At 44.7% G+C, this 24,392-nt stretch overlaps 1 protein-coding gene across 5 annotated transcripts in view; it reads left to right on the top strand.

The window, feature by feature from the left end:
- The window catches only part of PITPNC1 (phosphatidylinositol transfer protein cytoplasmic 1), a 253,667-nt gene that overhangs the window by 205,813 nt on the left and 23,462 nt on the right, over positions 1 to 24,392 (top strand). For all 5 annotated transcript variants that reach the window (XM_043905090.1, XM_043905086.1, XM_043905091.1 and 2 more), the window contains exon 6: positions 3,358 to 3,453. In XM_043905090.1, the coding sequence (XP_043761025.1) occupies positions 3,358 to 3,453 (96 nt within the window). The remainder of the gene's footprint in view (positions 1 to 3,357; positions 3,454 to 24,392) is intronic.

Here is a 24,392-nt window from a genome sequence, read left to right as displayed (position 1 = left end):
GCCTTTGACTGTGTGGATCACAACAAACTGGAAAATTCTTCAAGAGATGGGAATACCAGACCACCTTACCTGCCTCCTGAGAAATCTGTATGCAGGTCAGGAAGCAACAGTTAGAACTGAACATGGAACAACAGACTGGTTCCAAACTGGGAAAGGAGTACGTCAAGGCTGTATATTGTCACCCTGCTTATTTAACTTATATGCAGAGTACATCATGAGAAACACTGGGCTGGATGAAGCACAAGCTGGAATCAAGATTGCCGGGAGAAATATTAATAACCTCAGACATGCAGATGGCAGAAAGCAAAGAAGAACTAAAGAGCCTCTTGATGAAAGTGAAAGAGGAGAGTGAAAAAATTGGCTTAAAACTCAACATTCAGAAAACTAAGATCATGGCATCTGGTCCCATCACTTCCTGGCAAATAGATGGGGAAACAGTGGAAATAGTGACATACTTTATTTTGGGGGGCTCCAGAATCACTGCAGATGGTGACTGCAGCCATGAAATTAAAAGACGCTTGCTCCTTGGAAGAAAAGCTATGACCAACCTAGACAGCATATTAAAAAGCAGAGACATTACTTTGCCAACAAAGGTCCATCTAGTCAAAGCTATGATTTTTCCAGTAGTCATGTATGGATGTGAGAGTTGGACTATAAAGAAAGCTGAGCACCAAAGAATTGATGCTTTTGAACTGTGATGTTGGAGAAGATTCTTGAGAGTCCCTTGGACTGCAGGGCAATCAAACCAGTCAATCCTAAAGGAAATCAGTGCTGAATATTCATTGGAAGAACTGATGCTAAATCTGAAACTCCAATACTTTGGCCACCTGATGTGAAGAACTGGCTGATTGGAAAAGACCCTCATGCTGGGAAAGATTGAAGTCGGGAGGAAAAGGGGATGACATAGGATGAGATGGTTGGATGGCATCACTGATGTGATGGACATGAGTTTGAGTATACTCCAGGAGTTGCTGATGGACAGGAGGTCTGGTATGCTGCAGCCCATGGGGTCGCAAACAGTTGGACATGACTGAGCAACTGAACTGAACTGACACTTTGATATGAGTAATTATAAAAATGTAAAGAGAAGTCTAAAGGGTACCTAAGGCTGGGGAAGTGGACACTAGGAAGAACAAACTCAGAAGGGGTCCACCTCCATGGCTGGAGCTTGACCTCCTTGCACAGACTGTGATCATAGCCTTGGATGGCAGAGAAGTTTGCTGGGTTTCCTGGACCAGAGGTGGTCCACAGTTGCTGGGTGGCAGAAAAGTTCCCTCTGGGTACAAGTGAAATGAGACTGGTGGGCAAGAATATAGAGTCTGGGCACCATTGGCGATGTGCGGCTGGAGCAGAGGGGTGCCTACATCAGAAGGGCCACAGTGAAGGCCAGGACTCCGAAGTCACCAAGCAGCTGTGCAGTCTGGACATGCAGCTGGGACAGAGCAGCTCTTCATCCCCCTCTCCCCTCAACAGATTGTGCAGCAGGAATAAGATTCACACCGGGAAGAGAAGCCCCTTCTTCCTGCAGGGTTCCTCTAATACACGGCTTAGTGTCATACTGTCAAGAAGTGCGTACAGGGTCTGGTCTGTTAGAGCAGAGACTGAAGGGTGAATTTGGAGCAGAAGGCCAATAATGTAATAATGGGTGATCCAAAACTATGTGAATTAAATTAGGAAAAGCCACCTAATCTGTCAATAACTCCCTTAACCCCTGTTCATTTCCCTTTCTTTCAGTCCCATAAATTTTACCACCAATAAATGTCAAAGCTCTCTAACTTCTCTTGTAATTTACTCTCTAGCAGCTCATTTGCCTCTGGGGTGTTGCGTTCTGTTTTGTTTTCTTAATGAGGCACATGTCTTCTCTCGCACACAGTTAAAAGAGACTCAAGCGAAAAGAGAGAGTGAAACACACAAACACCCTGAGACCCGGTGTTTCATTTTGTGTTTCATGTCTCCACTCGAACTTATTTTCCCACCATCTCTCCATTTCATTTCAAAGCAATCCACCTCTCCCTCCCAAACACTTTGGGAGTGTCTCCTAGCACTTGAATTCACCTGGCCATGGTCGGAATCAGAGCTGATCCAGGAACCAGTCTTCCTCTGCCTTTAAGGAAAATACAGTGGCCTCCTCAGTTCAGACCGGAGAGTCAATCTCTTTGAACAGATCTGAAGAGTCCAATATCTAACCATTATAGAAGGAAATTGGTGACAGAGCAAACAGCAGCCTGGCCAGATAATTACCAGCACAAATATTATTCAGAAAGCATTTGGAAAGGACTAGCAGTTTCAACTTTAAAGAGCCCTCCAGATGCTATCCTGGGGGAGAACATGTTATTAATAGGCTCCAAATTTATGTCAAGACAATGTTCTTAGGCATCAACCACCCTCTTCTTCCAAAATATTTCGTTCTCTTCTGGCGAGTCAGATTTAATCAATGTTAGCAGATGATTCCCTTGTAGGAATTAGCTAAACAGTGAGATAGGGATACAATTAAGACTTTCTCCAAGGATGAAGTGATTTGTGAACTTAGTCTTTTTACTATCCTTCAGAAATGATGAGAAGATATCCCTGTAAGGTCAGAAAAAAAATGGCAGTGGGGAAAAGTAGAAGAACTTAGTCTTCCCACCAGAGTGTATATCTATATACGTGGTTCTCTTACATATTTCTTTGCAAGTGTTGGGCATTCTGGGCCTGTAGAACCAAGCCTAGATTGACAAAAAGCCATCTCAGTACTTTTTTAAGCTCCACCTTCATACCCCTATGTGTACCAAAGAAATCGTGCTTTTAAATGATCAGGAATAATACACTGGGTAATGGGATTGTGGACAGTCTATATTTTCTTCTTTTTGTTTATCTGTATTTTCTGCAATGAGTGTATGTTATTTCCAAAATTAAATATATGTAAACACTTTAATGAAAAAAAAAACCTTATTTTTCTTCTCTAAATCTCAGGCTGTATTACTGCTTTTTGTCTCCTATCTACCCAGAACCTTTTTAGCCTCTTCCCTCTCCCTGTTTAGATTAACTGCCAAAAATCAGCAGACTTCCTTTTTGGAAGAGATTTATTTCTTCACTCTTGAACTTCTAAAAACAGCTTGTTTTATCTTCTTCCCCTCACCAAGCGGTGATTGATGCCACACCTGCCTCTGATGTGACAAAATGTAAGCGATGAATAAAAGCTTCTCATGATTCTTGCACATTCTGAGGCAGCGGAAAGCTCTCACCAGGGGCACTGAGCCATGTGAAGATGCTCTGTGGGGAGTTATTCTGCCTCACGCACCATTGGGCCAACTTGCGGGCACCTTGAGGATCTCACCTACCGTCACTAACCTTTGATTTGTTGCTCTGCTCTTTCAGATTTTTGACAATGAAGCCAAAGACCTGGAGAGAGAAGTTTGCTTTATCGATATTGCCTGTGATGAAATTCCAGAACGTTACTACAAAGAATCTGAGGTGAGCAATAGACGGGGTGTCATGTGGAAGAGAGTTATTCTTTCAGCAAACCTTTATTAAGTCCACCCTGACCCAGGACACATCCATCTGTCTTTGTGTTGATTCAATTTACTGTTACATCTTACTGAATTCTTTACTTTGAGACTCAGAGTGGAGTTCCTACTTCTTGGGGCCCACCATTAACCCCAGCTGCCACTCACTTTCAGTGTAGTCTTCTGTCTCCCCAGCTCTGCCATCATTCTGGGCAGCAAAGTAACTCGCAAGGCTGAACCACACAACTGATAACTGGCCTATAAAACACAGTGGCCACCTCTGGCTTCCTGTTTGGCCAGGCCTGGGGCCAGCCTGTCTCCTCCTCTGCAGGGGCTGTGTTTTATTTCTATCTTTGGGGTCTAACACAAAGAAAAGGCTCAATGAGTCCTCCGTGAGTGAATATTGAAACTTGGGCAGCTTGTCTCTGCACAGAAACTTTGTCTCAAAACTGAAAGGGCCTTCATGAAGCCCTCTCCTTTTTTTTATCTTGACTGAGAATAAATTTAAGAAAATACCTTTCCGTATGATTTCAACCTACCAGAATCCACTGTTTGCCTCAGTGCAAACTTTTATCCTGTTAGTGTAAGTCACCACTTAGGGCCTGTTAGTATTTTATTAATGGCTGCTGATGGAACTTGGGTGACCCCCTTGTAAATAACGTCCCAGCCCTGCAACAACAGATGCTGGGCTATTTTTGTTGTTTAGCAACATGCAGCCAATCACAGTATGTTTGGACTCATGGCCCTCTTCTCGTCCTTGAGCGGTAACACATGGACCTTGAAACTCTTTCCTCGGCTTCATTAAGGCTGATTTAAGATGTAATAAATAAACCCGGTAAGAATGAATTCCACCGTGACGCACGCTGGGCCCTAAGTGTGGTTCAGATGTTTTTTGCCTCCACCTTTTGGGATCCATTTGGCTGTCAGAGTCTAACCCAGTCTCAGCGAGTGCTTAGCTGCTTAATTGCAGGCATGTGCTCTGCAGCTGCTGTCCCTTCAAATCTTGGGAGAGGCTGATGGGAATGACTCTTGGTGGGACTCAAAGGCTGAGCCTTTGAATGTTATCCATTTACATTATACTCTGCAGCCAGCCACACTCATGAATTTTCAGAAAAACAAAGCAAAATGCCCTCTGCATAACTGTGGACCTGCTCAAGAAGAGAAATCTGGCCTCCCCTTGTCTTACTTTTCTGTGGTTTCATCTCAAGGCCACCAAGGTGGTTTTCATCTCAAGGCCACGGGGCTTCAGTGATGGGGAAAGCGTCATGCAGCGCACTGGGTGAAGCTGTTGCCTTGCCGCCTCTGTGGCTCCTTGAGCCTGGGGGACTGTTGTCTTACCTGAACATCCTGGTCCCTTTGGTAGCTCAAGCCTTCTAGAAAGGCAGTGTTGCCAGAACACTCTGAACTGATTTCAGCTCTTCCTCTTAGATGGCTTCAGTGTGGTCCTGCCTGGCATCAGGGATCCCCTGATTCAGTGGAAAGTCTTAGCACAGATACAGAATACTAATGACAAAATCAACAAGACTCATTTCTGTCAGCCAGTGCCTGACTCATCTCCCTGAGCTTTGTGCTCCCAAGAACCACCACCGGCAAGCTTTTCCTCACTGACACAGATACTCGAGGAACACTTTTTTCATGCTTCACTGTCATTCATTTTCCCGGGCCATAAAGTATTCTTTTCAAGATACAGTTTGACCAAGGAAATGATAGGGGAATAGTCACTCATCCAGTAAATATGTACTGAGTACTCACTGCGTGTCACAGACAATATTTAGATGGGGACATGGCAATGAACAGAAGAGACACAGAGGGTCTCTTCCCTTACAACACTTCCAGTCTAGCACGGGAGCCAGGCAATAAAGAGCTAATCCCATAATAAACATGTGGAGTTAAGGAAGTTTGCAGGGAGAGACCATGATAAGGAAACTGACCATAAGAGGATGGGATCAGGAAAGATGCTCGGGAAGACATGACCCGCAGGAGGGAAAGAGCTGGGGTCAGTGCTCCAGGTGGAGGTGACAGCATCTTGCATGGGAGTCCCACGGTGACACCTGTGCGGAAGCAAAAGAGACCAGTGTGGCGGCAGCAACAGAAGGAAGAATGGCAGGCAGGGAGGTTGGGAAAGATGATGAGGCCACGTCAAGATGCTTAGATTTTATTCACCTGCAGTGGAATGCCTCTGAAGAAATTAAAGCTGGGGCATCATGTGCTCTGATTTATGCTTTTAAAAGTTTGCTCTGGGTGGAGAATGGACTGTCCAGGAGCAGAGTGGAAGTCAGGAAACCACTGAGGTCATCGGAATTATCTACTGTGTTATTTAGGTTATATGGTAACTTGAGCTGGAGGGCTGGGAACAGAGGGTTCTGAGGTATCTACTGAAGATAGAGTTGACAGGGATCGGTCATAAACTGGGTGTGAAGATAAGAGAAAAGGAAGAGTCAGGATGACCCTAAGGTTTACTGCGTGGACAACAGATAGATGGGGGTGAGAGAAGAAAAGGAATGGATTTTGGAGAAAGACAGATGGATTTTGTGATGCCAGTGAGACATCTAGAACAAACAGAAATGAGTCTGGAGCTTAGATAAGAGATCTGGGCTGGAGACAAATTGGGGAGTATTTTGGAAAGAGAAGAATTTAAAGTCCTGAGGATGAATGAGGGTGAACAAGCATAAAGTATAATGGGAAGGGAGTTCAGGTCCTAGTATCACATTTAGGACAGTAGTTGGAGATCAGGGAGAGGATGGCAAGGCCCCAGGAATCTGCAAAGAAATAGAGAATTAGAAGGGAAACAAGAAGAGAGTACCAAGGGATGCAAGTTTCGAGAGAAGAGAGCGAATGGTTATGCTTAGTGCTGCTGAGAAATCCAATGAGATAATGGAAAACTGTCTCCAAGAGCAGTGCCTCTCAACTGAGAGCGTCCTTACCCCACGAGGATGCTCGCGATGTCTGGAGACGTTTCTGGTTGTCACAGCTTGGGAGTGCTGCCAACCATAACCACATTCTGGAATACACAGGACAGCCCCCACAACAAGGGTTGTTGTTTAGTCACTAAGTTGTGTCCGACTCTTTTCTGACCCCATGGTCTGTAGCCCACCAGGCTCCTCTGTCCCTGGAATTTTCCAGGCAAGAATACTCGTTGCCGTTTCCTTCTCCAGAGGATCCTCCCAACCCAAGGATCGAAGCCGAGTCTCCTGCACTGCAGGCAATCAGATTCTTTACCTCTGAGCCACCAGAGCATCCCAATCCTCACATGTCAGCATGCCAAGGCTGGAAAATCCTGCCCTGAAAGTAAATGTCATTGGAGATGAATTGGATTTCATTCATTGGCGGTCTGGATTTTGCTCTCACACCCAGAGCCATCCCTGCCTGTCCTGGAATCTTAGGGTTACTTAATGGATGTGGGAGAAAGGGGCCCCAGAAGGCTTAGCCCTGCACATTCTGTCAAGCACTGCTTTCCAGACGATCACCAGCCTACATTACATGTAGAATTTTTTCTCACTGTCTCTGGCAGTTAGACCACAAAGGAAAGAGCATAATTGGGAATCGCAATAAAACCATAGGAAAAGTGTGTTCCGTGGGATTCCCTTGTGACCCAAACCCACCATCAGTCAACTTTCAGAATCCAGATTGCAGTATGAACCCACCAGAAGGGAGAGAGTGAGTTTCCAAGGCTGTTTGGGTTGTGTGTCATTAGCCAGGGACTGAGAATAAGGGCTGGAGATACCAAGGGAACACTTCATGCAAAGATGGACACAATAAAAGACAGAAATGCCATGGACGTAACAGAAGCAGGAGATATTAAGAAGTGGCAAGAAAACACAGAAGAACTATACAAAAAAGATCTTCATGACCCAGATAACCACAGTGGTATGATCACTCACGTAGAGCCAGACATCCTGGAATGCGAAGTCAAGTTGGCCTTAGGAAGCATCACGATGAACAAAACCAGTGGAATTCCATTTGAGCTATTTCAGATCCTAAAAGATGATGCTGTGAAAGTGATGCACTCAATATGCCAGCAAATTTGGAAAACTCAGCAGTGGCCACAGGACTGGAAAAGGTCAGTTTTCATTCCAATCCCAATAAAAGGCAATGCCAAAGAATGCTCAAACTACCGCACAATTGCACTCATCTCACATGCTAGCAAAGTAATACTCCAAATTCTCCAAGCGAGGCTTTAACAGTACATGAACCAAGAACTTCCAGATGTTCAAGCTGGATTTAGAAAAGGCAAAGGAACCAGAGATTAAATTGCCAACATCCATTGGATCATCGAAAAAACAAGAGAGTTCCAGAAAAACATCTATTTCTTCTTTATTGACTGTGCCAAGCCTTGGACTGTGTGGATCACAGCAAACTGTGGAAAATTCTTCAAGAGATGGGAATACCAGACCACCTTACCTGCCTCCTGAGAAATCTGTATGCACGTCAGGAAGCAACAGTTAGAACTGGACATGCAACAATAGACTGGTTCCAAATAGGAAAAGGAGTACATCAAGGCTGTATATTGTCACCGTACTTACTTCACTTCTATGCAGAATGCATCATGTGAAATGCCAGGCTGGATGAAGCACAAGCTGGAATCAAGATTGCGGGGAGAAATATCAATAACCTCAGATATGCAGATGACACCACCCTTATGGCAGAAAACGAAGAAGAACTAAAGAGCTTCTTGGTGAAAGTGAAAGTTGGCTTAAAACTCAGCATTCAGAAAACTAAGATCATGGCATCTGGTCCCATCACTTCTGGCAAACAGATGGGGAAACAGTGGAAACAGTGACAGACTTTATTTTCTTGGGCTCCAAAATAACTGCAGATGGTGACTGCAGCCATGAAATTAAAAGATGCTTTCTCCTTGGATGAAAAGCTGTGACCAACCTAGACAGCATACTAAAAAGCAAAGACATTACTTTGCTGACAAAGGTCCATCTAGTCAAAGCTATGGTTTTTCCAGTAGTCATGTATGGATGTGAGAGTGGGACTATAAGGAAAGCTGAGCACTGAAGAATTGATGCTTTTGAACTGTGATGCTGGAGAAGACTCTTGAAAGTCCCTTGGACTGCAAGGAGATCATACCAGTCAATCCTAAAGGAAATCAGTGCTGAATATTCATTGGAAGTACTGATGCTAAAGCTGAAACTCCAATACTTTGGCCACCTGATGTGAAGAACTGACTGATTGGAAATAGACCCTGATGCTGGGAAAGATTGAAGGCAGGAGGAGAAGGGGACGACAGGGATGAGGTGGTTGGATGGCATCACCGACTCAATAGACATGAGTTTGAGCAAGTTCGGGGAGTTGGTGATGGACAGGGAAGCCTGACGTGCTGCAGTCCATGGGGTCGCAAAGAATCAGACACGACTGAGCAACTGAACTGAACTGAGAATGAGGGAAACAACCAGTTTAGAAGTCATTTCCAAACAAATTTCTCCTCTGTACACTGTAAATAATTAACATCCTTCTCCCTGCCACAAGAGTTTCTTTCTAAAATGAAATCAGACCTTGTCATTTCTGCTTAAAAGCTCAATCCCTTAGTATGGTTCTCTGCCTTCTCCCCTTTCTGACCCTCACCATCTCTGTGCCTCTGAATTGGAAAGCTTCTAGTCATTAGCGTTTAGAGTTCCGTCAAACGCAACTTCTACTCTGTGGGCTTCCTGGGCACCCCACTCCCTACCCCCTGGAGCAAGAGTTTTGGTCTGTGGTTTCTAGATTATACTAGCTCCACAAAAACAAGGGCTGTCTTCTTTATCTCCATACCCCAGGAGATAGGATAGCACTGGCACATAGCAGCTGCTCACAGAACAGTTGTTGAATGAATGAGTGAAAGCCATGGGCTTTATTTTTTTTCTTCTAGCAGTGACAGTCTCAGAACGAGTGCTATCAAAGCAAATGCATTTGTAGCCATTAAGCTAACAGTTGTGCATCAGTTCCATATATATATATATATATATATATTAATCTGAGGTCTACAGCTTTATGAGCTTTTTCTTCCAATCCATCTTTCTAAGTTGACTGTGTCAGCATCATAAATAGGAAACACATTTTCTGCAGAGAAGGCTGAAATGCTGGTGGACTCAATCTGTTCTGAGATTTTTGAGGTTTATCCATTCAGACCAGGGTTATCTGGGTCACCACTCAGCTCCTGTGTGTGTCTCTTTCTGTCTCTCACACACACACACACACACACACACACACACACACTGCCACCCAGGACTAAGCAGGGGGTTGAATTATTTTCTTTTCTTTTTCCATTTGTCCCTGGAAACCTCCAAACCACATGAGAGGCAAGGATGCCTCTCTCATTAAGGTGACAGGAGCTAGAAATTTTCCGCGGGGTGCCCTCTGTCTGGTGGCATAAGAGCCCCCACTAACCAGAGTTTTAGCAGGACTCAAGGCTCAGAATCTGCTGAGAGCCCAGCCCAGCACCGTCTTTATTATCATTTTGCCACTGTTTCCAGTCACATCAGGGGCCTGAGCCGCAGCTCCCAAGAGCCTCTCAATCTCAAGTTTTTTGCTCTCCTACATGTAGCAGGACTTTGCAGGGCAGCACTGCATTGTTAAAAAATCAGTGTGGCTTCTCAGGCACAGAGGGCATCTCCATGAGTCTCCACGCAGCCCCGCCAAGGCCCTGAGCCCATCAGAATCATAACTCTCTGGATCAGGTCATTTACACACCACCCAAGCAGCAAAGACGAAGTGAAGCCAACATCTGAGCAGGTTGTACTTGTTATGTGGTTGACACGTGGGTTCTTTCCTCTGCCAAGATGTCCATCCCTTTGATGCTCTGCCAAGATTTCAAGGTGAAGATCCCAGCCCAGGAAGGAGGAACTGGAGACGATAAGTCATAGCACGCGCTCAGAGGACACGGGCAGTGAGCCCACACCTGCCAAGCTGAGCTGGCCATTTGGGATGAGGGAGCAAATCTCGACACCCAGCCTCCAGGATTGGTCGAGCCTAGACAATCTCCAAAAGTCAGGCTTAGGGAGCTCTGACTCAGAGGCTTTTGTGTTGGCTCAAGTCCAACCCTCTTTCTCCTCGATTCACTGCAGTCATTTTTAGTTTGATTTGGTTTTATTTTTTATTTTTTTGGCCTTGTCCCATGGCATGCAGGAATCTTAGTTTTCCCCCACCAGAGGTCAAATCCAAGCCCCCTGCATTGGGAACACAGAGTCCTAACCACTGGACCATCAGGGAAGTCCCTCATTTGCATTTATTAAGTGCTTACGTGTGCCAGGCTCTGTGCTAGGCTCTGGGGCTACAAAGGCCATAATCTCACCAGTCTCCACCACCATTTGAACTTGATCTTCTTTTTTTAAATAGAAAAAGGAAATCTCTCCTTCCTTTTGGAAGATGTAAAAGAAGTCTCCATTTTACCAGTTATAAAGAGCACAATAATTCTAATGGAGAAATTAAAGAAATTCACAGTGTCTTAAACTTGGGTATCAGTGAAGGAGAATGTGAGACTGTCTGAGAAGCAAGTAGCCCTGATATAATTGGAGGTAGGAGGGTACAGGAGGTCTTAGGCAGGATTTGATTTAGAGCTTTCCCTTTGAGTTGGTTAACTGGGGGACTCTTTAGAACTCAGCCTCCAGGCCCCAGGGTTAGAGTTTTTCTGAACTAAGAAATCCTTGGAAGCCAGTTCATTGGTCTCACCGATGTAAATATCTGCTGGATTGTCTCTTAAGGGAGAGAGAAGGGAACAGAGATGTGTCTAACTTTTCCAATAACTGTCAAGGGTGAGAGATTAAATGCCTTTTGCTGAGTACAACGGGCCCCCAGAAAGGGAATGAAGAGATGAAATGAGCAAATATTGTCATACATAGCTGTACCCTTCAGTACAAAGTGCTTCTTTCGAATACCTACTCCCTCAAATTAAAAATACTTTCATGTCAGTCTATATCTTGGCGGGTGAGGGTGGTCAGAATTTTCAATTATCTTCAAATGGCCAGATTTAACACAGCTGCCTCCCACTGGGGTGCATGGTGCAGTTCATGTTGTTGTGTTGTTATTGTCATTTTTTTCCCTTTTCCCTCCATCCATCTGTTTCTTTCTGAGAATATAATGCAGCTGTTTGGTGATGGGCTCCAATTTACCAGTGCTGGGTGCCTCTAGGAGAATAAGAACTGGTTTGCTGGTGTGGGGCGAAGCCCCTGCTGCCAAAGTGCTCCCTGGTGACAGCCACCAAAGCTGAGGCAGGAAGTCTGCAAGACGACGGTCAGGGTAAGGGTCCCCCAGAGCTGCTGCGTCACAGGGTCTCCATGAGGCCAGTTCCATTAGAGACGGAAGCTTGTGGAGGCCTCTGAAAGTGGCCGGAGCAGTAGATGAGAAGGAAAGCCCTGGGAAGAAGAACATTCTTCAGTGGAGCTTCTTTTAACCTGCTTCCTCCAAAGCCTGGGTAACAACACAAGTGCCTCCAGGGGTCCCAGGAGGAGAACAATATGGTGACCAGACTGTCTTTACAAAGACCCTCCTGATCCTGCAGGACGGCGTGAGTCATCTCCTAGGCAGCTGCCTTTCCTTCTCCCCGCCCGCCAGTCCCCTTTGCAAGTTGGATGACGTCCTGTTCATTAATCCAGGTGGATGGCACTGGAAAAGCAATGGGTATCCCACCCAGTGGGAGGCTTCGATGATATTTGAGTGACTCGCTTTGTGTGTGGGATTGGCGATCCCATCACCTTAGCCAGGAAGACTTGGTCCCAGCAAGGCTGCAGAGAAGTCTGCCATTCCCGTGATCTTCGAGAACATATCCTCTGTGAAGACGCAGTGTGAGACCTTGGGTGTTGACACAATCAATGAAAAGTGGACACCCTCACCTTTGAGAAGCCCGTGATCTGGTTGGGAAGATAAAGGCTGACGGCATAGGCTAAATGATAGCCTAGCCTGAGGCAGCAGGAGAAAGGCCTTCTCACCATGTGGGATTCACTCCCCCAAAATTCCTCTGCTCTACCATCACCACGTGAATCAAGAAGGGGGCAACCCCATAAACAGAAGTGGTCAGGGGGAACTTTATAGGAGTAATGAAATCTGAACTGGGCCTTTAAACAATGTCTACTTTTATTGTTTTATCTGTTCACAAAATAATGCGTGATCCTTGTTTAAAAAAAAAAAAAAAATCCAGGATTTCCTTGACAGTCCAGTTAAGACTCCATGCTTCCAATGCAGGGGGCATAGGTTTGATCCCTAGTCGGGGAACTAAAATCCCACAAGTTGCAGCGTGCAGCCAAAAAAAAAAGCCCAACATGACATAAATGTGTAACATCAAAAAAACAAATGTCCTGTGATACCTAATCACAGAGTTAAATGTTGTTGAAGTCGGTATTTGTGGTGTTCATACTTAAACATAACACATACATAACACTATTTTATAAAATTGAGCTCATAGGATGCAACTTTGCAACATTCATTTTCTCATTGATATAAGCTTACTGTCTTTCTGGGGCAGCACACATCTCTCTGGCAGGCTTTGTAACAACTGTATAATGTGCCTGTTTGATGGACATTTAGAGTGTTTCCACTCTTTCACTGTTACAGTACTGCAGCAACATTCTCATGCTATATTTTTTTGGTATAGTTTTAGTATTTCTGTAGAATACTTTCTAAAAGTGAAATTGTTGTATCAGTGGGTATGCACTTAAGGAGGCCTCCCAGGTGATCACAGCCATCACAGTGGTGCTGGCTTCATCAGCACCACTGATTGACCATTTTGAATCTCTTCTTCGATTCAAATGAGTGGATGAATGGAGACATGAGATGAGATGCAGTGAGATGATGTGAAAGCCCAGCCCTGGCACATAGTTAGCATTTAATAAATGTTCCCTTCTCCCTGCTTTGACGCCGGCACTGAGATCTGCAGATGTGTTGCTGGTGTGGTTGCTCAGCAGAAACCAAGTGTCTTTGGAAAGTGGCTGCCATGAGTTGGGCTGTGGACATCAGTTTGCATGTTGCTTTTTACCTGTTGGCATGAATGGAGAAAAGAAGCAGAGAGCTGATGTCAGTCACTCCAGTTCACAAGATGACAGAGTTTGCTGCAGGTACAGCAAGATCCTTCAGAAAATAGAGCCATTTGTACAGCTGAGACTTTTTAATTAATTAATTATGGCTGCACTGGGTCTTTGTTGCTGCACATGAGCTTTCTCTAGTTGCAGCGAGCAGGGGCTACTCTCTCTAGTTGCAGTGCGTGGGCTTCTCATTGTGGTGGCTTCGCTTGTTGCAGAGCATGGACTCTAGGGTGTGAAGCCTTCAGTAGTTGCAGCATGTGGAATCTTCCTGGACCAGAGATCAAACCCATAGCCCCTGCATTGGCAGGTGGATTCTTAACCACTGAACCACCAGGGAAGTCCCCAAGTGTATTTTAGAAGAATAAGAGTTAAGACTTTAAAAGAAGGAAGCAGGGTCCAAAGGGCCCAAGGCTTTCAACCAAAAGTGAACAGATGCAAGCAAGTTCTTCTTCAGTCCCATCTCATGGAGAACCTCCCTGTGTACTTTCAAGAAAGCAGACATTAAGTCCACACCTTGCTCAGAACTTGGGTCACCTACATCAGCCCCTGCTATTTTTTTGTCTTATTAAAACACCAGAACTTCTTGACCCTTAAAGCAGAGTTCCCAAATCAGATTAGAATCCCCTTAGAAGCTTCCAAAAAATGTAGATACCTAGAACTGTCTCGACCTGCCTAACCAGATGCAGTAAGATGGGAAACAAGAATAAATGCACCATGTTTAGGGGGGAAGAAACCTTCTGAACAGAGCATCCCAACCTTTTTCATGGCATGATGCACATAGGAAATGATCAGTTTTGACTGGCATGTCGGGGAGCTCCTCATCACAGAGGACCACCCGAAGGGTCAGGAAGCCCAGTCTTCTCACCCAGGGACCGAGGGAACCAGTACGTTGTCACATCCATTATCCATTCAAGGTAAGGAATTTCTGCCTAGAAGAGATGCATTTACCATGTTCACATTTTAAAAGCATTTTATTGTTACTTAATTTTGTAGAGACAAAAGGAAACAGCAACGTAAGCCTGGAAGACTGCCCACTCCCCTACCGAGGGAGGGGTCAGTACCTTTGAATTTCATTCCATCTGCTGAGAATCTGATCCCATCTGTCATCTGTAGAGTCTTACTCAATGCCTTCCTTGCCAGCCAATAGTGTTTTTATAATATACATTTGTGCAGTTTTCTCCTAAGTTGCTTCTGAGTTGGGGTCCGTCTTCGGATCACCCAAATTTATTCTCTTTCATTAAAAACCATGGTCAGTGTCCATCAGATCCTCTGGCTAGGTCTTGCCCAAGCCATTTCCCAACTAGCTGTAAGAATCTGGAGCTATGACTGGGAAGATGGAAGTGGTATTTTTCTCCCTTGAGAAATAAGACCTGACCCAGTGATTGCCTCCTCCACTTCTAATTTTTTTGCAGACTCCAAGTACAACTGTTCAGCTTCTGCTCCAAAAATATCCAGGAAAGAATAGGTGCTATTAAGTTGCTTGTCTTCATCTTTTATTGTTAAGGGACCCAAAGAAAGACATACAATTACCAGCTCATTAACTTGGGCCTTAGAAGTTTTAATAGATTTCTCACCGAATTGCTAAACCCGACTTCAGAGGGACAGGAACTAACTTTCGAGAAAAAGAAAAGTCCTTGCTAAGTTGTTTTATTCAACTATATCTTTTAGTGATAACTACAATATAGAATAGATATTGTTTCCATTTTACAGATAGGGAAACTGAGGCTCAGAAAGTCTCAGTAGCTTGCCAGTGTTTCAGGAAGCCTTGATTCGAATTCCAAAGATTGTGCTTCTCCTGCCCCACCAAGCTGGCTCCTTCAGGCAAAGCTGAAGGTACAGACACTATTGTCTGTCTTTAAAAAACACTCTAGATATTTGTTTCCTTCTGAAACGTAATTCGCTAACCCCGAATCTCAACGACCGAGTGAGTGGGGAATCGCTGGGAAAGACAGAGTAAGAGGAAGGGTCTTTCAGTCCCTTAGTTACCCTCTTTAACTTTTTTTAAAAAATATTTATTTATTTATTTTGGCTATGCTGGGTCTTGGTTGCGTCACTCGGGATCTTTAGTTGTGGCATGTGGGATCAATTTCCCTGACGAGGGGTCAAACCTGGGCCCCCTGCATTGGAAGCATGGAGTCTTAGCCACTGGACCACTAGAGAAGTCCCCCTCCTTAGCCTTAATGGTCTCATGAAAGTTGACTCCCTATCTTATAGGTAAATAATAGTGATTGAAGCAAACCTGGTCTGGGAAAAAAGAAAACCTGGCCATCCCACAATTGAGTAATACAGGAACCCATTAAAGACAAAGTAAAAGTCATAACCCCGAAAGAAAACACCCCCCAACTTCCAGTTTGGGAAGCATTCCTCTTATTTTTATCATCCCCACAGCAGTCCTGTAGTTAAATAATTTGCCCAGGTTCACACAGGTAGTAGTTGCTGAATCAGCAATTCAAACCCATGGGCGTCTCATTCCAAAGCTCTTCTGGTCTCCCATTCAGTCTGCTCCACAGAACCTAGGGCCCCACAGAGGTGCTTCTTGAGCCCAGTGAACAATGACGTGGAAGTGAAAGTGGTAGGCACTCAGTCATGTCCGACTCTGCGACCTCCTGGACTGCAACCCGCCAGGCTCCTCTGTCCATGGGATTCTCCAGGCAAGACTACTGGAGTGAGTTGCCATTCCCTTCTCCTGGGGATCTTCCCGACCCAGGGATCGAATCTGGGTCTCCTGCATTCCAGGCAGATTCTTTACCATCTGAGCCACCAGGGAATTCAAATAATGAAGGCTGAAATAGTACAAGGAATCCACTCTTCATTTTTACCTGCTTTATATATTGGGATTCCAAATAGTGTTTTTTATAAGCAGCTTGCAGTTTTTTATTTAGTTAGTTAATTTAGCTTTGGTTGCCTCAGGTCCTAGTTACAGCATGTGGGCGTCTCACTAGTTGTGTGTGGGCTCCACAGCCCATGGGCTCTGTAGATGCAGTGTACGAGCTTAGTTGCCCCACAACATGTGGGATATTAGTTCCCCAACCAGGGATCGAACCCACATCCCCTTCATTGGAAGGCATATTCTTAACCCCTGGACCACTAGGGCAGTCCCCTAAATAATATTATATTTTGAAAAACAAAATGAGTTCTGAAGCTAAAATAAGTTTGAAATCTATTCCAGCTTTAAAACTGGGAATCTTATGGGGAATACGTGTAACTCTATGGCTGATTCATATCAATGTATGACAAAACCCACTGGAAAAAAAAAAAAGAACTCTCCTCAGTTCTCTATAATAAACTATATGGGAAAAAAAAAAAAAGGAAATAAAATAAAACTGGGAATCTTTTATTGCCTCCAAATGCAGAGTTTATTGACTATCTCTACCCCAGCTTCTGTTCAACAAGTTGGAGGTCCAGGTTTCCCAAAATAATACCGTATATGAGGAGCAAACTTAGATTCAGGGACAGTTAATCCAGTGCTGATCACTGTTGCCATGTTGCAACTCATCAAGAATATTTGTTAGTCTATTATCAGCTTTTGATTTCAGGAACTTATGCTATCTATGGGCCGTATCCTCAGTATGAATAGATGATACGGTTAGTTATGTTTCATACCGTGTGTCCAAAGAGCACAGCTAAGATCAGAGTGAGCGCGGACAGTCCACAACATACAGTCCCAGCTCAAAGTCTGCAAACAGAGCCAGGTCCTAATGGCACTCCTTTCTGGGAAGAGCTTGGCTCCCAGGCTATTAGGAGAGCTGGTGCCTGGCCTCTCACTGTCACATGTAGTAAGGCAGGGGATCCTCTCCCGGTGGGCCCTTGAATAACTACTGGTTTTGATTAGAGGTGATCTTATACATAAAGAGTCGTCTCTGCCTGAAGGAGCAGATTAGCTTTGTGTAACAGGTTATTAGGGAGCCATTTCTTGTTGCTCTGGAATTGCGGACCAGGCCCAAAGCTGGGGACAAGGAGAAGTTGTAATTCCACATTCCCCAGCAGCTGCTCGTCACTGAGGTCAGGTACCCCAGGACTGGCCCAGGTGGCTCAGCTGGCCCTCTTGCCATGGCGCCTGTCTTCCATCTCTCCCCCATTCCCAGTCCATATTTGGAGATGGGGGAGGGGAGTTCTCAGAGTCGTTTGGGGTGTCCTTGCCTAACCCCAAAGCCATGTGAAGGGAGTATTCCAAGAGAATTAGTTACAGAAACTGGAGTGAAAGTGAAAGTCACTCAGTCGTGTTCTATTCTTTGCGACCCCATGGAGTATCTGGTGGGGGAAAAAAAAGGCTATTTGCCAAGCTGGGGACCTGCAGATCCACACGCAACTCTGCCATCTCTTGAGTCTGGGGCAAGGCTGCAAAGTGGCCCTAGATGTTCGTAGGGGAACGTAGAGACTGTTTGATGCCTGCTTCGCATCTGGAGATTTCTGAAGGAGGAGGCTTGTGGAAGGAGCCTGTGGCAAGGATGCTGAGATAGAGCTGTGGAGAGTGAGTCTGGAAACAGGAAGGGGGCATTCTTTTGGACATTATACAAAATGAAGATAACAGCATACTACTTTAGAGGTTTTGTAGTGAGGGAATTTCTGTTTGCTCTGAGACCCACAAATTCTCCAACTCTCTGATACCAACCAGGTGTCAGTAATTCAATTCAGTTCTGACACTTCCTGGCTTTAGCATCACATAGCACAAGTTCAAGGACTCAGTCCTACAAGACCACTTGCACTTCAGATGCCAGTTACAAGCCCAAGGCCACCACATTATGGTTATTTTTCCCTTCCTCCCACAGCATCATCCTCACATTCGAGAATTTGCTGGAAAGGCTCACAGAACTCAGGAAAACAGTTGATTTACATTTACTCGTTTTTCAGAAAGAGTACAGTTCAGGAGCAGCCACATGGATAAAATGCATAGGGCAAGTATGAGGGAGGGAGGTACAAGCTTGCATGCCCTTCTCCAGGCATGCCACCCGCAGCCCCAGCACAGAGATGTGTTCACCAACCCGGAAGCTTTCCGGATCTCATTGTCAAGCGTTTGTATATTTCAGTTGCCAGCCTCTCTCTTCTCCCCAACTCAGAAGACAGCAGACTAAACACTTAATCTTTCTGAGACCCAGCCCTATCCTGAGGCCATCTAGGGACCGCACCCTGAGTCACCTCACATATATTTCTTCTATCACAAAGATTAAATAAGAGAGTGTACCCAAAGTGCTGGATCTAGACTCTGGTTCCCAGCAAGTATTTGATGAGCATTAACTAGTTTCGTGACTTTTCCCTCCTTCCATCCTCCACTTTCTCCTGACCACCTCTCTCAAGGTTCTCTTTTGCCTTCATCTTTTCTATAGCCCCTAAAAGGCATCACCCTCAAGGCTAGAGGCCTTTGACTACTCAACGGTTTTGTGGTTTGCTCACATTTTCCATTCTCATGCTTCCTCTTCTTCAAGTAGAGAGTCTTGAGTTTTTCTGGCCCTGAATTAGAACCGAGAAGGGCTCAGAACACCCACCAAAACACTCCCCCCGCCACCACAGCCACCTTTTTCTCTGCCTTTCTGCATGTCAGACACTCCTGAGTCAAGTTCCTTTAAGAGTCGCTCTGCAGAGGACCGGCACAGATCGCTGTTTGCGGTACGCACTGGTGCCAGGAGCAAATGCTTTAAAAATAGCACTTTGGGTATTAACTGCTAACAAAGCAGGAATTCGCTGCTTCTGGCCACAATTGGCATTTAGGGTTGTATTTTTTTAAACTGATGCATAGCAGGTGACCTTTTAGTAAAGTTTTCGGTCAATTCTCAAGTGCACTGAAAGCTCCTTAGTTCTGTTGGGTTTTGTTTTGTTTTGTTTTGTTTTAATACCTTTATGAGATCCAGCTCATGTACCATACAATTCACCCATTTAAAGTATAGAATTGAGTGGATTTTAGTATATTCACAGATGTGGGTAACCATCATCACAATCAAATTGTAAACATGTTCACCAGCCCAATAAAGAAACCCTGTATGCTTTAGCTATCACACCCCCTACTCTCTTACCCTCAATCCCAACCCAGCCCTAGGCAGTCATTACTTTTCCTGTCTCTGGATTTCCCTGTTCTGGACACTTCATATGAATAGAATCCTTTAACATGTGATCTTTGGAGACTAACTTCTTTGAAAGCTCTTTAATTTTTCTGTGCATCCTTTTTAGGATTCAAGTTCAAGAAATGTTGGTGCAGGGAACCCCCTGGCAGTCCAGTGGTTAGAACTCCACGCTTTCACTACCAAGAGCCCGGGGTTCAATCCCTGCTGGGGGAACTACGATCCTGCAAGCTGTGCAAAAGGAATGTTGGTCCAAATTAGGGGCTAAATCTTAACCTGATCGAAAAGGCCATTCATTAAAGGGGAATGAAAACAATACCACCTTGGAGTCTTCAAGAAAAGTTCCCAAATGCAGGAAAGAAATCTGATGTCTTTCAGATGGGTTAGTTCATCCTTACTTGAGGGCTGATCATTATAGTTACATAATGTAGCATTTCCTAGCCAGTGACTGCTTAGCCCTTTTTCATTTAACATTTATCAAAGACTTCTAATTTCAATTAACAGGGCAAGCCCCTGTTGGCTATCGTCCTTTGTGGTTCAGATTGAAAGAGTAATTAATCACAAAGACTTTATATCTCAGTGAATGTCGGCCAATAATATTGCCTCGGAGATGCAAGCTGTGCTCCAGCCAGGCTGAGATCTCCTGCGGGTTTCTCCTTGCACCTCCCAGGTATGAGACAGGTCCTGACAAATGCAGGGACACAGTTTCACGTCGGCTGCACTAATCAAAGCCCTTAGCGTCATCTTTGTTCTGCTTTGTCCAAGTGCGAGATAGATGAAACCTGAAGGTGTGACTGACCTCCGGGGTGAGGAAGGAGGAAGCCTTCTAAAGAAGATGCATCCACGCCAAAGGAAGGGTGGCCAGTATGGTCCATCTGGCCCCGGGGAGAAGCCCTGGCACCAGCTCAGCTCCCTCCATACAGATGGGCTTTAACGACAAGCGTCCAATTTGCCATCTGCCAGGCCTAGGGAGCACCGATGGGATTCAGAGCCAGGGCTCTTGCTGTGGATGAATTTAGAAGCCCCCGGCCAGAGGAACTTGAAGACTGGCATATTCCCAGCTAGCCAGCTGCGGGGTGGAGCCCTCAAAGCAAGAGCATTGACCAAGTGGGTGAACATGCTACGGAGGAGTCAGAGGGGAACGTGAACAACATGTGACCAGAGTACACATCTGCAAGTCAAGAAACACCAAAAGTCTCAGCAAACCAAACCACTAGAGCTAGCAGAGAGGGGCAGGACAGATTCCTCTTCACAGCCCCCAGTGGGAACCTACCTCACCAACACCTTGATTTCAGACCTCTGGCCTCCAGAGTCCTGAGAGAGTACATTGCTGTTCAAGCCAGCCCGTTTGTGGTACTTTGAACGGCCACCTTAGCAAACTTACATACAGCTGGGTTCCCTGTTAGGGAAACAAGCTCCACCCTAGTTGGGAAGATTACTGAAAGGAAAGGATTGCATTTATCTCTGTTTAGCTCTCAGCTCTTCAGGAGGAAAGCTATTAATAACCCTTAGGATGCCCAGATTGTCTGATTCAAGGCTGGTCCATCCTGACATGGGAAGATAGCTGCCGAGGGTGTCCACCTGCCAGGGAAGCTCCCAGCTTGGATAGACCATCTCCTGTGTGTGCCCTCATGTAGTTTCAGAACCTGGTGCCATCAGTAAAATCCCTTCCTCTAAGGGAGCAGCCTACAGTGGGGCAATCTGCCTTACTCTCGGCTTGTTCAACTTTGTTCCTGAAACATAAGAGAAAGAGGGAAAGGAATTGATTCTAATGTTGAAGACTGTCATTTGTCCTTGGCCCAGAACCTAGTCAGAAGCATTCAATAAGCAAAAACCCTTTTCTTGGGATTTCTTCCACCACCATCGTTACAGACACTGATGGGCAACAGCTTCCAGAAAATGGAAATGCCCAACTGCCTCTCACTGGCACAAAGACACCAGCATGATGGTGGACAGCCATATTTTTTGGCAATCATTTTTCTATACACTCAACCACAGGATAACAATGAAGTGATCATAGAGCACTTAAGATATTCCTGCTTCCTTTCTTCTGAGGATCTTAATGAGATTTGAGGAAATTGAATTGTGGTATCTCTCAAGGATGTTTCCGTATCATATGCCTCTTATCACTCTGGGACATCTCCTGTGTCTCATGCATCACCTGTTGGGTATTGGGCTGTGGACTTCCCGACATTATCCAGCTTAAGCCCTGCAGCAGTCCCACAGCGGAGTTAGTATTAACACCTTCATGCAGATGAGGAGACTGAAGCTCCCCTCTGACAGATTGTGCCAGAATTTCAGATGAGAATCTTCATAGTCTAGGTGCAGGGAGCCCAGGTCTGAGAGTCGGTTTGACCTGAGCTTGAGTCCTAGAATGTGGATACATCAACTATTGTCTCTAAACTTCAGGCTCCTCGTCTGGAGCACAGAGATGACATTTGTACCTTAGAGTAGTGGTTAAATTGGGCACCCGGGAAGCTTCTGAAATGCTGGATGCAGAGACCCCACCCAAGACGAATTTGATCAGAGGCAATGGGGATTTAACCATACTCCTCATCCTCCGAGGTTTCTCTCACAGTTCTGGACAACGGAAGTTCTTAGTGACAGTGGGGCTCTAGGGGAAAACCCTTTCTTGCCTGTTCTAGCTTCTCTTGGCTCCAGGAGTTCCGTGGTTTGGGGGGCCTTTATCTGTCCCCTTTTCTTGTGTTAAGGAATAGACTCCAACCTCCATGACCTTACCTGAGTCCCAAAGGGCAGATTCTAACCATTGCAAATCATTCCAAAAAAATAAAATGATAGCATCTAGTCCTACATTTCATGGCCAGTAGATGGGGAAGCAATGGAAACCGTGACAGACTTTATTTTCTTGGGCTCCAAAATCACTGTGGATGGTGACTGCCGCCATGAAGTTGAAAGATACTTGCTCCTTGAAAGAAAAGCTATCACAAACCTAGGTAGCGTATTAAAAAGCAGAGACATTACTTTGCTGACAAAGGTCCGTATAGTCAAAGCTATAGTTCACCAGTAGTCATGTATGGATGTGTAAAGAAGGCTGAGCGCCCAAGAATTGATGCTTTTGAACTGTGGTGTTGAAGAAGACTCTTGAGAGTCCCTTGGACTGCAAGGAGATCAGACTAGTCAGTCAATCCTAAAGGAAATCAATCCTGAATATTCATTGGAAGGACTAATGCTGAAGCTGAAGCTCAATACATTTTTGGCCACCTGATGTGGAGAGCCTACACACTGGAAAAGACCCTGATCCTGGGCAAGATTGAAGGCAGGAGGAGAAGGAGACGACAGTGGACAAGATGGTTGGGTCACATCACCAACTCAATGGACATGAATTTGAGCAAGCTCCAGGAGATGGTGACGGACAAGGAAGCCTGGTGTGCTGCAGACCATGCATGGGGTAGCAAAGAGTCAGACATGACTGAGCAATTGAACAACTGTCAGGGAAGGGAGGGGATGCAGAAACAAGGGAGGAGACCCCCTGAGGCCTGATTAAAGGAACCAAAGAAACTCATCAGGAGACCATCTAAAGTCAGATTAAAGGATTACAGGCTCTGCATATACCCCATCCTTATTAGCAACTCCACCCTTAAAGCATTGCTATAAAACTCCTCACCAAATCCTCCCCAGGTTGGAAACACAATTTTTGAGGCACAAGCCCACTTTGCTCCCCTCGGCCTGGCAAAGCAATAAAGTTGTTCTTTTCTACTTCACCCAAAACTATCTGCAAGATTTGATTCAGCGCCGTTGCACAGAGGCCAACTTTTCGGCATCAAGATGAAGTTGGAGGTTTATAAATTTTATTTTATAAATAAGAAAACCTGGAAATGAAAGTTTAAAACATAAAACAATCCAGTTATTTTCTTAAAAATAAATAATATACCTGAGCTTGAATCAGAATCAAAATACTATAGCCATAGAAAGAAACAAACTAGAAATTTTAAAAATAAAAAAATTTTTAAAGTTGTAAGAAAGGTCAACTGCTCTATGAATGGGACAGTTTAGATGTTTATATTCACAAACCCAAGTGAGAGAATGAGATTTGAGAGAGATTTCTCTTGAGATTTCAAAAGAAATGAGTACTTGGGGAAAAGGTAGGGAAAATGAATAGAGGGGGAGGGGTAGACTGTGTAAAGGGGGACATTTGCAGTGACCAGAATACTTCAAATAAGACCTAGTGGGAAAAAAAACGAAAAAGGACCTAGTGGTTGGGTTGGATTTTAAAATTTTTTATTTGTATATTTTTTTGTTTTGCTTATTGTCATCCAGAGGCTTTCAGCTGGATGTTCATTTCTGATCTTGAGTTTTGAATTAATGGAGTCCTCTGGTAAATCCTTCTCCCTTACTTCCCTCCAGCTCTTTGAAAGTGAATCCCTAATTATAGGCCATGTATGGGATTTACTAGTTGAAATCAGCAGCTATGGATATGACACCAAACTCTCAAAAAATCAACACACTGTTGCCATAAAAAGCCCAATTGTTAATTGCTTCTTTGGCATCTGGCTATAACAAAAACACCCTTTTTCTGTTTAATATTAAAACTAAATGTAGTGGAAAGAACATTTGACTAGAACTAGGGGAGGTTAGTATTCTTGTCCCAAACCTGTTACCAAGCGCCTATGGTTTGAGGACAAAAAAAAACATTTCATTCTTTGAGGCCTCAGTATCCTTATCCATAAAATCAAGGGCATGAAGTCAAATTACCACTTCCAACTGAAAAATCCCATTCTGCATCTTGAAAATACAGTACACTCTTCTAATCTTTTCCCAAAACTATTTCGTGACAGCCTGATATCATTTTACAATTTTGTAGTTCCATGAGGAAAAGGAACCACACACAAATTTAA

The sequence above is a fragment of the Cervus elaphus genome, chromosome 5 (assembly GCF_910594005.1).
Source record: "Cervus elaphus chromosome 5, mCerEla1.1, whole genome shotgun sequence".
NCBI lineage: Eukaryota > Metazoa > Chordata > Mammalia > Artiodactyla > Cervidae > Cervus > Cervus elaphus.
This window is presented reverse-complemented; position numbering and strand designations above follow the sequence as displayed.